The 12,186-nt window shown below is 50.2% G+C and overlaps 1 protein-coding gene across 1 annotated transcript; it reads right to left on the bottom strand.

Annotated features, from left to right (window-relative positions):
• Positions 1 to 1,491: 1,491 nt before the first annotated feature.
• Positions 1,492 to 8,422, bottom strand: TMEM50B (transmembrane protein 50B). Its single transcript, XM_056489166.1, has 6 exons — positions 8,306 to 8,422; positions 6,301 to 6,413; positions 5,221 to 5,288; positions 4,106 to 4,198; positions 3,464 to 3,521; positions 1,492 to 2,132 (listed from the first exon to the last, which is right to left on the bottom strand). The coding sequence occupies exons 1-6, from the start codon at positions 8,402 to 8,404 to the stop codon at positions 2,087 to 2,089; spliced, it is 477 nt and encodes a 158-aa protein (XP_056345141.1). The 5' UTR covers positions 8,405 to 8,422; the 3' UTR covers positions 1,492 to 2,086.
• Positions 8,423 to 12,186: the final 3,764 nt, after the last annotated feature.

The raw sequence follows: 12,186 nt of genomic DNA, 5'->3' as shown, positions 1-12,186 counted from the left end.
CCTTAAAGCAGAAGAGCCCAAGTTAAACCCACATCACCCCCTGTGGGGTTTGGAGTGTCCAATAAAGCACAAAGAACAAGTGAACCTCTTCTGTACTAAAAATATTGGGTTGTTTGATTTTTTTTTCCCCTGGGTTTGATATGAATTTAAAAAAAAACAGTAAGAAATGTGGTTTTTTTTCTTTGGAAGAGGCAGAGGTGCCACTGTCTCAGCTTTTCCAGGAACAGCCCAGGCCAGCAGCTGCCAAAAGCTGCATCAGGTGTTTCCTTGCAGAGCAGATCTCATCCCTTGGGATTGCACAGGCTGCTGACCCAGCAGCTCAGGGCAGCCTGACTCATGTGGAATTGTCACCTCAGCACCAGGTGTGGTGAATCAGCCACACTCTGAGGCTGGGAACAAAGGGGGAACCAGAGCTCTCAGAAAGGAACAGCCAAACTCACCCAGAGGACAGAAATAAAATTAAAACCCCCTGGGAAAATCTGAATAAACCTGCACTGGGCTTGGGTCAGGGGTTGTGGTGGTAAATATTTTTACACAATTAAGAAGTATTTATTGGGAGTAGCTGCAGGGTTGTTGTCACTGAGCCCCCCCTGTGTCCTGTCCCTCCCTGCCTTGTCCCCAGCCCCTCTCCAGCTCTCCTGGATCCCTCCAGGCCCTCTGAGCTCCTCCTGTCCAGGTGTCACCCCCAGCTCTCCCAGCCTGCCTTCAAATTCAAGTTCCAAGATCCTGGCACTGGGAGTAGTTGCAGGGATGAGTTCCAGGCCATTCTCCTTCCTGACTTTCCAAAGAATCCAAGAACCATTCCCAAGCTCCTGGCAAGAACCCAAAGTTTGGTTTTACTGTTTCACTGTGCAGAGGTGAGTTCCTGTACAGTTAACCTGGGGATTCACTATTTTGGGAATTTCTGGAATTCCACAAGTGCTCACATCCTGTGGGATGGGGTTTCTCCAGCCCAGGGCAGCTCCAGAACTGGCCCCAGCTCCAGTTCCCACAAACAGTTCCCAGCCCCCAGCACAGCATTTCCACCCAGCTCTGATATGGGGAAACTGTAAAAGCTTTGGGGGGAGGCAAATGCTGGAAAAACCACAGAGAACTCATCAGCAGGACTCAGCCCCAGCAAATGGATCTGCAGGAACACTCCAGGGAGATGAAACATCCTCAGCCTCACTTTCTGTTTCTCTCCACTGAGATTAAACTGCATTTCAATCACTCATTAATGGGAACAGCCATAAAATGTAAGAGGTAAATACATTTTAACTGAGGCAATAGCAGCCCTTAAAATGGGTGTGAGTCACTCCTAGAATTTATTGGGACTTGAAATTATTACAAGGTTGGACTGTGAGCAATAAATCCATCCATACTCCACTCCCTTTAACAGGGAACAGGTCAGGAAAACTCAATTATCAGCAAACAGCTTCCCCTGGAGCCAATGACACTTGGCATGAGCAGCAGACACTGCTCTGACTCATTTATTCTCAAGAACAACTGGCATCAGTTTGTTGGAGTTTTTTTATTCTAATATCAGGAAATACATTAAATACCAACTGGTATCTCTTACACTGAGCAGCATGAAATTAATTCCAAGGACTGTGGTGCCAGCAAATGTCCTTTGTGCCAGAGCCATCACAAGTCAGGAATATTTTGCTTTGCCATGCACAACCTGCTGAGTGTAGGGACTTGCTTAAAAACCCATAACCTTTTACCAGAAAAAAAAAAAAAAAAAAAAAAAAAGCTACTTTATATTTACCTGAACAATAATATAAAATCCTTAAAATCAGCTCTTACCCCTGCTCCAGGGGTGGGCTCTGTCCTGTTTGCTCACTAATTGTTGGAGGTTTGGAAGATGAAACCTGGATGGGAAGCTGTGGATTTTTGGAGATTGCAGCAGGAAAGCCTGGCAGCCTGCCATTCCCTTTGAAATGTCCTATGTACATATTCACAAGTGTGTCCTGGGAGAAGAGCAGCCTTGGACAGAGCCTGGAATTGTCTCAGTTCCACCAGTTTGGGAAGCAAACCAAGGACAAAGGACTGAATTATCTACAGACAAGAACCACATGGCAGCTTAGGGGCCAGGCCAGCAGGGAGCTCAGCCCCACAGCTCTTCTGTTCTCCCAAACTTGTAGATCAGAGTGCTGAGGGGAGAAAAGAAAAGAGAGAAAAATCAGACCACACAGAAGGTGATTTTAACAATACTCTTAAATCTTATCCTGTGCAAATCAACAGCCCAGCCCTGAACTTGTAGCCAGATCAGCATTTGGGTTTGGTGTTTATATTTGGTTTCCTGTGCATGGCTGGAATTGTGGGAGCCAACTGAAGCTCAAACAGAAAAACCATCCAGTTTCACAGCCCTTCTGGAGGAAAAGCCTGGAATGATGGAATTCAGGGAGTCCAGAGTAGCAGGTCTCACTCTGGCACCTGGGATCAGCTCAACATGACAGGATGTGCTGGGATAAAACCTGAACAATTCCATTTTCATGAACAGATCAGAAAGAATATTAAGGCTGTGGTAGAGAATCAGATGCACATTACAATCTGATTTCCAAAATTCCACAAGTTGTGGCTGCCCCTGGATCCCTGGCAGTGTCCCAGGCAGGTTTGGGATAGTGGGAGGTGTCCCTGCCCAGGGGGGACTGGATGGGCTTTAAGGTCCCTTCCAACCCAAACCTTCTGGGATTCTAAATAAAACTAAAAATTCAAAATCTGCCTGCAGCAGTTTCCAGTCCCAGGGGGGATTTAGGAGCTGCTGTTTCCTGCAGGAATATCCCTCATTTCCCAGAGCCCATTGATGCAGGTCACTGCAGAGCACCTGGGGTGGGGCTGGAAGGAAAAGGATCAGCCAGGAATTAAAAGAGGAAAGGAGGTGAAATGAAACTTCCATGACTGATCTTGGACTGTCTAACACTTCCAGTGCCTTTTATTAATAAAATCCATGGATTGCAAAATGCATCCCACAGCTAAAAAGAGTTATGAGAGACTCCAAATCGATTTTCAACTGTTACATGATAGATTTAATAATATTATCTGAAATAAATCCAGTGTGCTGATACAAAACACACCAGCATGCTCTTACAAAAAGGAATTATCACTCTTTATAACTGGGAGCTCAGCCAGGGAATATCAAGTACCAGAGAACTGAGACACTGGTGTGAAATAGTCTGGAAAAGGGGGAATTGAATTTCCCAGCTGGGAGGGAAGCCCAGGGATTGTAGGACAGAGGTGGAGAATTGCCATTTTCCAAAGACAGTGGCAATCCCTCATCCAGAAACCCCTGTGCATGCCTGGCCACCCACAGCTGGACACCCAGGGCTGGGAGGGAGCAAAGAGCCCAGGCAGGGGCACAGCAAACCTTGGTCCTCAGCTCTGCAGCAAAGGGAGAGGAGAACAGAGCTGCTTCTCCAGGAGGGCAATGCAGGGAAGCAGGAAAGTCCCTTTGGAAGGAGGGGAATCTGCCCAGGGAACTTACCTGAAGAATATTAATGCATTCTGGAAAAACACTGCTAAGCCAGGGTACACATTAGTGTCTGCAGAGGAGAACAGAGGAAAAACTCACTTCAGTTCTGGCAGGTGGATTTAACAGGATAGTCCAGTTACTGGGAGGGGTTTAATATAATATTCCAGTTACTGGGAGCTGGGTTAAACAGGATATTCCAGTTACTGGGAGGGGATTTAACAGAATATTCCAGTTATTGGGAGGGGGTTTAATATAATATTCCAGTTACTAGGAGGGGATTTAACAGGATATTCCAGTTACTGGGAGCTGGGTTTAACAGGATATTTCAGTTACTGAGAGCTGGGTTTAACACAAAATTTAATGGGAGCTGGATTTAAGAGGGTATTCCAGTTACTGGGAGGGGATTTAACAGGATATTCCAGTTACTGGGAGCTGGATTTAACAGGGTATTCCAGTTACTGGGAGCTGGGTTTAGCATGCAATTCCAGTTACTGGGAGGGGGTTTAACAGGATCTTCCAGTATCAATCTCAGACTAAAACCTGGATGCTGTGTCTCAGATTTTTCCAGAGACCACAGGCTTCCATCCCTGTGGATTTCCTGCCAAAAGCTGGCAAGAAAAGCCCTTTCCTAGAGGAGAAAATATCCCAACTTACTCTGTGTAACATATGCTCCAAAGAGAATCCACATGGAAGCAATGAGGGATCCAAACATCAGCATGAAGCCAATGAAGAGCCAGATCCGAGCCCCTGCAGTGGAGAGTCAAATGTGGATTTTTGTCCATAAATATGGTTTTTTATCCATACATGTGGGGTTTTATCCATAAATGTGGGGTTTTATCCATAAATGTGGAGTTTTATCCATAAATGTAGAGTTTCATCCATAAATGTAGAGTTTCATCCATAAATGTGGGTTTTTATCCATAAATGTGGATTTTTTATCCATAAATGTGGGGTTTTATCCATAAATGTGGGGTTTTTATCCATAAATGTGGGTTTTTATCCATAAATGTGGAGTTTTATCCATAAATGTGGGTTTTTACCCATAAATGTGGGTTTTTATCCATAAATGTGGATTTTTTTATTCATAAATGTGGAGTTTTATCTATAAATGTGGGTTTTTGTCCATAAATGTGGGTTTTTGTCCATAAATGTGGGTTTTTATCCATAAATGTGGAGTTTTATCCATAAATGTGGGTTTTTATCCATAAATGTGGGTATCCATAATGTGGAGTTTTATCCATAAATGTGGGTTTTTATCCATAAATGTGGGGTTTTATCCATAAATGTGGGGTTTTGTCCATAAATGTGGGGTTTTATCCATAAATGTGGATTTTCATCCATAAATGTGGGTTTTTACCCATAAATGTGGAGTTTTTTATCCATATATGTGGAGTTTTATCCATAAATGTGGGTTTTTATCCATAAATGTGGGGTTTTGTCCATAAATGTGGGGTTTTTATCCATAAATGTTTGTGACACATCCCCAGGGAATCCTGCTCCAGAGCCACCCCAGGCAGGAACTGATTTCTCCTCTCCCAGCAGCTATCCAGGATTTGCAGGGAAAGTTTAGGAAGCCAAGACATCCAGAAGTTCCCTTTTTAACCAAGCCAGCACTTATCTCCAAGGGTTAATTCTGTAAAGAAACTAATTCACAGAAATTTCTCCTACTCCTTATCTTCTGATTATTTCTTTCACCACCACTTGGAAAAAAAACCCTGCAGGTAAATGATCAGTCCTCCACCTGAGCAGGATTTGTAGAGTTAATTTACCTGTTCTTCCTAAGCATCCATCACTGTAGCTGTCTCCTCTCACCTGTGCATTTGATACAGCATTTATCCTGGGGATAAAAAAAAAAAAGAGATACACTTCAGATTACAGAGAAAATCAATGGAGAGTTCTAAGTAAAGAAAATCAATGGAGAGTTCTAAGTAAAACCCCAGATTTTTGTTTGTATTTTTTTTTTTTTTTTTAAGATGTGACAAATTCTGGGGAAATTCCTTGGCATTCTGTGTAGTCACAAATCCCAAACTGTCCTTTTTTTCTTGCCAATATTGAATGATTCAATAAAAGATGTTACTTTTATCTCTATCTCCATGACAAAAGCCAGGCTATTGTTACCCATCCTCTTTGAGAAAGTTTTGGGCAAGGAACAGCTGTAAAAATGGTAAAAACAGAGGGAAATAAAGTCAGTTGTTTAAAGTATTGGATTCTATTGGATTCCCATCCCTGGCAGTGCCCAAGGCCACGTTGGACACTGGGGCTGGAGCAGCCTGGGACAGTGGGAGGTGTCCCTGCCATGGCTGGGGTGGCTCTGGGTGGGATTTAAAGTCTCTTCCAACCAAACCATTCTGGGATTCTGTGATCTTTTAGGATTCAAGGATATTTTGTTTTAACCAGACCTTTGTGGAATTTCATTTCACCTTTAATCTCTTGATTTTTAAGGTGCATAAGTGAAGATGGAGCTGTTTGCTTGACCCAAGTGCAGCTATAACAGATTTTGAAGATAAAATCTGCAACCCTTTAGGATGATGGAGCAGCTCTGCTGGGAGGAAAGGAGGGACAGGACACAGGGAATGGCTTCCCAGAAGGAAGGTTTATATTGGGATATTGGGCAGGAATTGTTCCCTGGGATGGTGATGAGGGGCTGTGGCTGCCCCTGGATCCCTGGAATGTTCAGTTCCAGGCTGGACATTGGGGCTGGAGCAGCCTGGGACAGTGGGAGGTGTCCCTGCCATGGCAGGGTGGGATGGGTGGGATTTGAGGTCACTCCCAAGCCAAGCCAAGCCATTCCAGGACTCTCTGGCTCCTGCAGAGCCTGGGTGGGTGCTGGTGCCAGGGCCCACACTCACATGAAGAAGGCCAGGGTGGAGAAGACCCCGCAGGTGTGGAAGGCGTGGTTCAGCTGCTCCGGCCGCGGGTACACCACGGCAGCGTCGATCATGATCCACCAGCCTGTGAAAAACTGGGGGAAAACAGACACAGGGCTGAGCCTGGGGCACTGCATAGCCAGGGAAACCTGCTCTGGACAGCACTGGTTTAACTGGGCACCAATTGCAGCAAGCACCAATTCTTCTGGAAAGGGATTTAAGTGTGATCGATGGCAATGTCTGCACTAATCTCAGTGTTCCTGTTTTCAGAGGAGTGTTTGGGAATCTGTCACACCTTCTGCTCAAATTAAGGAGTGGGTATGGATAAATTTATGCCCAGAGCAGCTGTGGCTGCCCCTGGATTCCTGGGAGTGTTCAGTTCCAGGTTGGACACTGGGGCTTGGAGCAGCCTGGCACAGTGAGAGGTGTCCCTGCCCTGGCAGGGGTGGGATTAAATGGGATTTAAGGTCCCTCCCAACCCAAATCCTTCAGGGATTCTATGAAATTCCCTGTGCAATTTCTGTAAAATTCCCTGTTCCTTGTTCCTCTTAAGAACAAGAATCCAAACTCTAAACACACATGAGATGGAGATGGTGCAGAACAGATCAGTTCTAATGGATCCAATTCTGCAGGAATCCATGAGGGATTTGTTTTCAAGAAGAGAGGGCAGAAATGGTTCATGATCAGCAATGTCACAGGATTGTGAAAATGCTGCTGACAACTCCTGGAGTGAACAGGCTGGATTGGGGGAAGTTAAGAGGGAAAACTGATAGAACTTGAGGCACAAGTGTGACTGTTTGTATAAGTTTTAGCTTTCATATTTTCCAGATTCTGCACTGCATTGGTGTGTGACTCTGAACTTCAAGCTCTCCTCCCAGCTCAGTCACACACAACAATCCTTATCCAGCCCCAAAAAGTGCAACAGCAGCAAATTGAGGAGAGAATCTGGGAGGGTGGGACTGCAGAACCTGGTGCTGGAATTGGACAATGAACCCCAATATGGAAATGAACCAAAACTGATAAAAGTGTGAAACTCATGACTCTGAGTCCATCTTGGGTGGAGGCACAGCCAGGCTCTGGTGCTGCCCAAGGTGAATCCATTGAATGGTTTTTAATAAATCCCTGCTTTATTATTTTACCCCTGCCCAGCCTCTGTTGCAGGCAGCACCCCAGCCCCCTGTGCCCCTGCTGACCAGCAACCCAGCCCCCCGTGTCCCTGCTCACAGCCCCTGTGTCCCTCTGTCCCTGCTCACAGCCCTGTGTCCCTCTGTCCCTGCTCACAGCCCCTGTGTCCCTGCTCACAGCCCCCCAGCCCCTGTGTCCCTGTGTCCCTCTGTCCCTGCTCACAGCCCTGTGTCCCTCTGTCCCTGCTCACAGCCCCCTGTGTCCCTGCTCACAGCCCCCCAGCCCCTGTGTCCCTGTGTCCCTCTGTCCCTGCTCACAGCCCCTGTGTCCCTCTGTCCCTGCTCACAGCCCGTGTCCCTCTGTCCCTACTCACAGCCCCTGTGTCCCTCTGTCCCTGCTCACAGCCCCCAGCCCCTGTCCCTGCTCACAGCCCCCAGCCCTGTGCTCACAGCCCCCTGTGTCCCTGCTCACAGCCCCCAGCCCCTGTCCCTGCTCACAGCCCCCAGCCCTGTGCTCACAGCCCCCAGCCCTGTGCTCACAGCCCCCAGCCCCTGTGCTCACAGCCCCCAGCCCCTGTCCCTGCTCACAGCCCCCAGCCCTGTGCTCACAGCCCCCAGCCCCTGTGCTCACAGCCCCCTGTGTCCCTGCTCACAGCCCCCAGCCCTGTGCTCACAGCCCCCAGCCCTGTGCTCCCAGCCCCCCAGCCCCTGTCCCTGCTCCCAGCCCCCAGCCCTGTGCTCACAGCCCCCAGCCCCTGTGTCCCTCTGTCCCTGCTCCCAGCCCCCAGCCCTGTGCTCACAGCCCCCAGCCCTGTGCTCCCAGCCCCCAGCCCTGTGCTCCCAGCCCCCAGCCCTGTGCTCACCAGCACCCCGGCCACGATGGAGGCCACGGCGTTGCGGCGCTCGCTCCAGTCGATGCACTCGCACTCGGGCCAGCGGAAGTTATCCAGGAAGCCTGCCATGGCTGCAGCTCACCCTGCCCTGGGCACTGCTCACCCTGCCCTGGGCACTGCCCAGAGTGTCCTGGGCACAGCTCACACTGCTCTGGGCACAGCTCACACTGCCCTGGGCACTGCCCAGAGTGTCCTGGGCACTGCTCACACTGCTCTGGGTACAGCTCACACTGCTCTGGGTACAGCTCACACTGCCCTGGGTACAGCTCACACTGCTCTGGGCACAGCTCACACTGCCCTGGGCACGGCTCACACTGCTCTGGGCACAGCTCACACTGCCCTGGGCACTGCCCAGTGTCCTGGGCACAGCTCACACTGCTCTGGGTACAGCTCACACTGCTCTGGGTACAGCTCACACTGCCCTGGGTACAGCTCACACTGCTCTGGGCACAGCTCACACTGCCCTGGGCACGGCTCACACTGCTCTGGGCACAGCTCACACTGCCCTGGGCACTGCCCAGTGTCCTGGGCACAGCTCACACTGCTCTGGGTACAGCTCACACTGCCTGGGCACTGCTCACACTGCCCTGGGCACTGCCCAAAGTGTCCTGGGCACTGCTCACACTGCCCTGGTATAGCCAACAGTGCCCTGGGCACTGCTGTCCCTTCTCTGGGCACTGCCCACACTGCCCTGGGCACGGCTCACGTTGGCCTGGCACTGCCCACACTATCCTGGGCACTGCTCACACTGCTCTGGGCACTGCCCACACTGCTCTGGGCACTGCCCACGCTATCCTGGGCACAGCTCTGGGCACGGGTCACACTGCCCTGGCACTGCCCACACTATCCTGGGCACTGCTCACACTGCCCTGGGCACTGCCCACACTGCTCTGGGCACTGCCCACACTGTCCTGGGCACTGCCCACGCTATCCTGGGCACTGCTCTCCCTGCCCTGGGCACGGCTCTGGGCACGGCTCACGCTGCCTTGCTGCCTCAGCTCTCCCTCCTGGGCTCTTCCATCAGCAGCTCCTGAGTGCCTGAAACACAGCCAGGGGTGAGGTCAGAATCAATCAGGAACATCTCGAGCTGTTGGACAATTCTCATGAGTTACAGTCCGGGCTTTTTACAGAATTCAGGTTTTTTACAGAACCTTCCAGTGGGATTTGCCCCTCCCGTGGCAGGAGAGGGAATGAGGTTGTTTTAAAGCCCTCCCAACCCAAACCATTCCATGCCAAACTGTTAATGCTGTACTGAGCTAGAGCCACAGAACTGCAAAAGAGAATCACCACACCACCCAAAAGCTGATGGCAGAACTTGGGCTTTAAGTCATGTCAAGGAGTCTCAATTAAATACTAATATTTCCAGCCTCCAATCTAACAGATAATATTATTTAGAGTCTTTTTTAACACAGAGAAAAAGAGCCCAACTCAGCAAATCAACTGATTCTGAGGGTAAAGAAGGTGTCTCTGCACAGAGAAAAGGTCACAGGGAACTTTTAAATATGGGAAGAGGAAAGCAAAGTTAATTAACTGACTCACAACTGCTTTTAGCACCACTCTAATTTCGTTTAGTAGTGTCAAATTCTGTGTTTCCCAACCTGCCATAATTCATTTGGTGAAGACTAACAAAAATGTCCTTCAGGACCATGAGACAGCACAGACTGATGGAGAACATTTTCTGGTTGATAACAGCAGTGAAAAGAGGTGGAATAAAAATCAATAAATAAAGAGTTTATCTATGCTACAAACACAGGTCACCTCCTGTGAATAACATCCAAAAGTCTGTCCTCCAGAATCCAGTTCCAGAAACCCACACTTGTGATAGCACTTCAAATATTAAAATCAATCACTCAATTCCAAGGTTATTTTGATTTGTCCAGCACCTGGGCTCAGCCATCCAGTTATTGTCCTCAGTGCCACCTTGCCCTGGCAGGGCTCAGATCCTGCTTATCCCACAGGGAATCCCAGGGCTGTGCTCCTACAGAATTCCAGGATCATCAGGGTGGGAAAAGCCCTTTGAAGCACCCCAATCCCTGTCCCCAAGGGTCACATCCAGACACCTCCTGAACACTCCCCCAGACAGTGACTCCACTCTGGGCAGCTCATCCCAATCCTGACCACACTGGGAGGGAAATTTTCTATTTCATCTCTAATCTGAGCCTGCCCTGGCCCAGCCTGAGGCTGTTCCCTGTCCTCCTGTCCCTGTCCCCCCTCCCTGCCCCTCCTGTCAGGAAGTTGTGCAGAGACACAAGGTCCCTCCTCAGCCTCCTTTTCTCCAGGTTGAGCCTTGCTGGGAGTGGCTGCAGGCAAACAGGGAACCTGGAATGGTTTGGGTTGGAGGGACCTCAAATCCCACCCAGAGCCACCCCAGCCATGGCAGGGACACCTCCCACTGTCCCAGGCTGCTCCAACCTGGAACTGAACATGCCAGGGATCCAGGGGCAGCCACAGCTGCTCTGGGAATCCATCCCAGCCCCTCCCCACCCTGCCAGGGAATAATTCCTAATTCCCAATAACCCATCAAACACCACTTTGAAGCCATTCCCTGTGTCTGTCCCTCCATTCCCTGTGTCTGTCCCTCCATTCCCTGTGTCCTGTCCCTCCATTCCCTGTGTCCTGTCCCTCCATTCCCTGTGTCCTGTCCCTCCATTCCCTGTGTCTGTCCCTCCATTCCCTGTGTCTGTCCCTCCATTCCCTGTGTCCTGTCCCTCCATCCCTGTGTCTGTCCCTCCATTCCCTGTGTCTGTCCCTCCATTCCCTGTGTCCTGTCCCTCCATTCCCTGTGTCCTGTCCCTCCATTCCCTGTGTCCTGTCCCTCCATTCCCTGTGTCCTGTCCCTCCATTCCCTGTGTCCTGTCCCTCCATTCCCTGTGTCCTGTCCCTCCAGCCCTTGGCAATTGTCTCTCTCCATGTTTCCTGCAGCTCCTTCAGGCCCTGCAAGGCCACCCTGAGCTCAGCCCAAAGCTTCTCCTGTGCAGGTGAACAATCCCAGCTGTGCCAGCCTTTCCTCCCAGCAGAGCTGCTCCATCCCTCTGCTCATCCTGCTGCTCCTCTGGGCTCTGCAGCAGCTCCAGCTCCTCCCTGTGCTGGGACAGGGCTGGGGCAGCTCTGCAAGTGGGGTCACACCTGGGGGGGCTCAGGGGCACAATCCCAATCCCTTTCCTACTTCTCATTCCCCAGCCCAGGACACCTCTGCCTCTCTGCCTGCCCGTGCCCACTGTGGCCTCATGGCCCTTTTCTCCCCACAGGGATGTTCTGTTGAGGTCACTTGGGAAAGTCTCTTCCCTCCTCTGTATCAGTGCTTTCCTTTTCTCTGGCATATTAAATCCAGGATTCTTCAGCTGTATTTCTCAAGCACCTTGTGAGGAGTGGCCCAGTCCTTTAGGGCTGTCCCTGTGCTGTGTTCAGGGTGCCCAGAGCAGCTGTGGGTGCCCCTGGATCCCTGCAATGTTCAGTTCCAGGTTGGACACTGGGGCTGGAGCAGCCTGGGACAGGGGGAGGTGTCCCTGCCATGGCTGGGGTGGCACTGGGTGGGATTTGGGATCCCTCCCAACCCAAACCATTCCATGACCAGTAATTCTCAACAGCCTTAGAAAAAGCAGAAAACAATAAACTGCACTTAAAACAAGCATCCCCACTGCAGAGCTGAGCTCCACGGGCAGCACAGCAGCCAGGCTGAAGTTTGTCCCCACGAGGATTCACAGGGACAGCTGCACACACAGGAACTGCTGCACACACACCTCTGGTGGAGCCAGGTGCTTTCAGCTGGAATTTCCCACCTGGATAAAGGTGCAGAACTCACTCTGTGACTTCAACCCTTCCACCCACACACACCTCCCAAGGAGGAAAGA

The sequence above is a fragment of the Oenanthe melanoleuca genome, chromosome 1 (genome assembly GCF_029582105.1).
Source record: "Oenanthe melanoleuca isolate GR-GAL-2019-014 chromosome 1, OMel1.0, whole genome shotgun sequence".
In the NCBI taxonomy this organism is placed as follows: domain Eukaryota; kingdom Metazoa; phylum Chordata; class Aves; order Passeriformes; family Muscicapidae; genus Oenanthe; species Oenanthe melanoleuca.
Note: the sequence above shows the minus strand (reverse complement) of the source record. Positions and strands in the feature narration are given on the sequence as shown.

What these genes read in the sequence shown, in the direction of transcription:
- TMEM50B (XM_056489166.1), bottom strand. Translation starts at nt 8,404, where the DNA reads ATGGCAGGCTTCCTGGATAACTTCCGCTGGCCCGAGTGCGAGTGCATC. An exon ending in TCCACCCTGGCCTTCTTCAT is followed by an intron (nt 5,289 to 6,300) that starts GTGAGTGTGGGC and finishes TTTTATCCCCAG; the next exon opens with GATAAATGCTGTATCAAATG. An exon ending in AATGCATTAATATTCTTCAG is followed by an intron (nt 2,133 to 3,463) that starts GTAAGTTCCCTG and finishes TTCTCCCCTCAG; the next exon opens with CACTCTGATCTACAAGTTTG.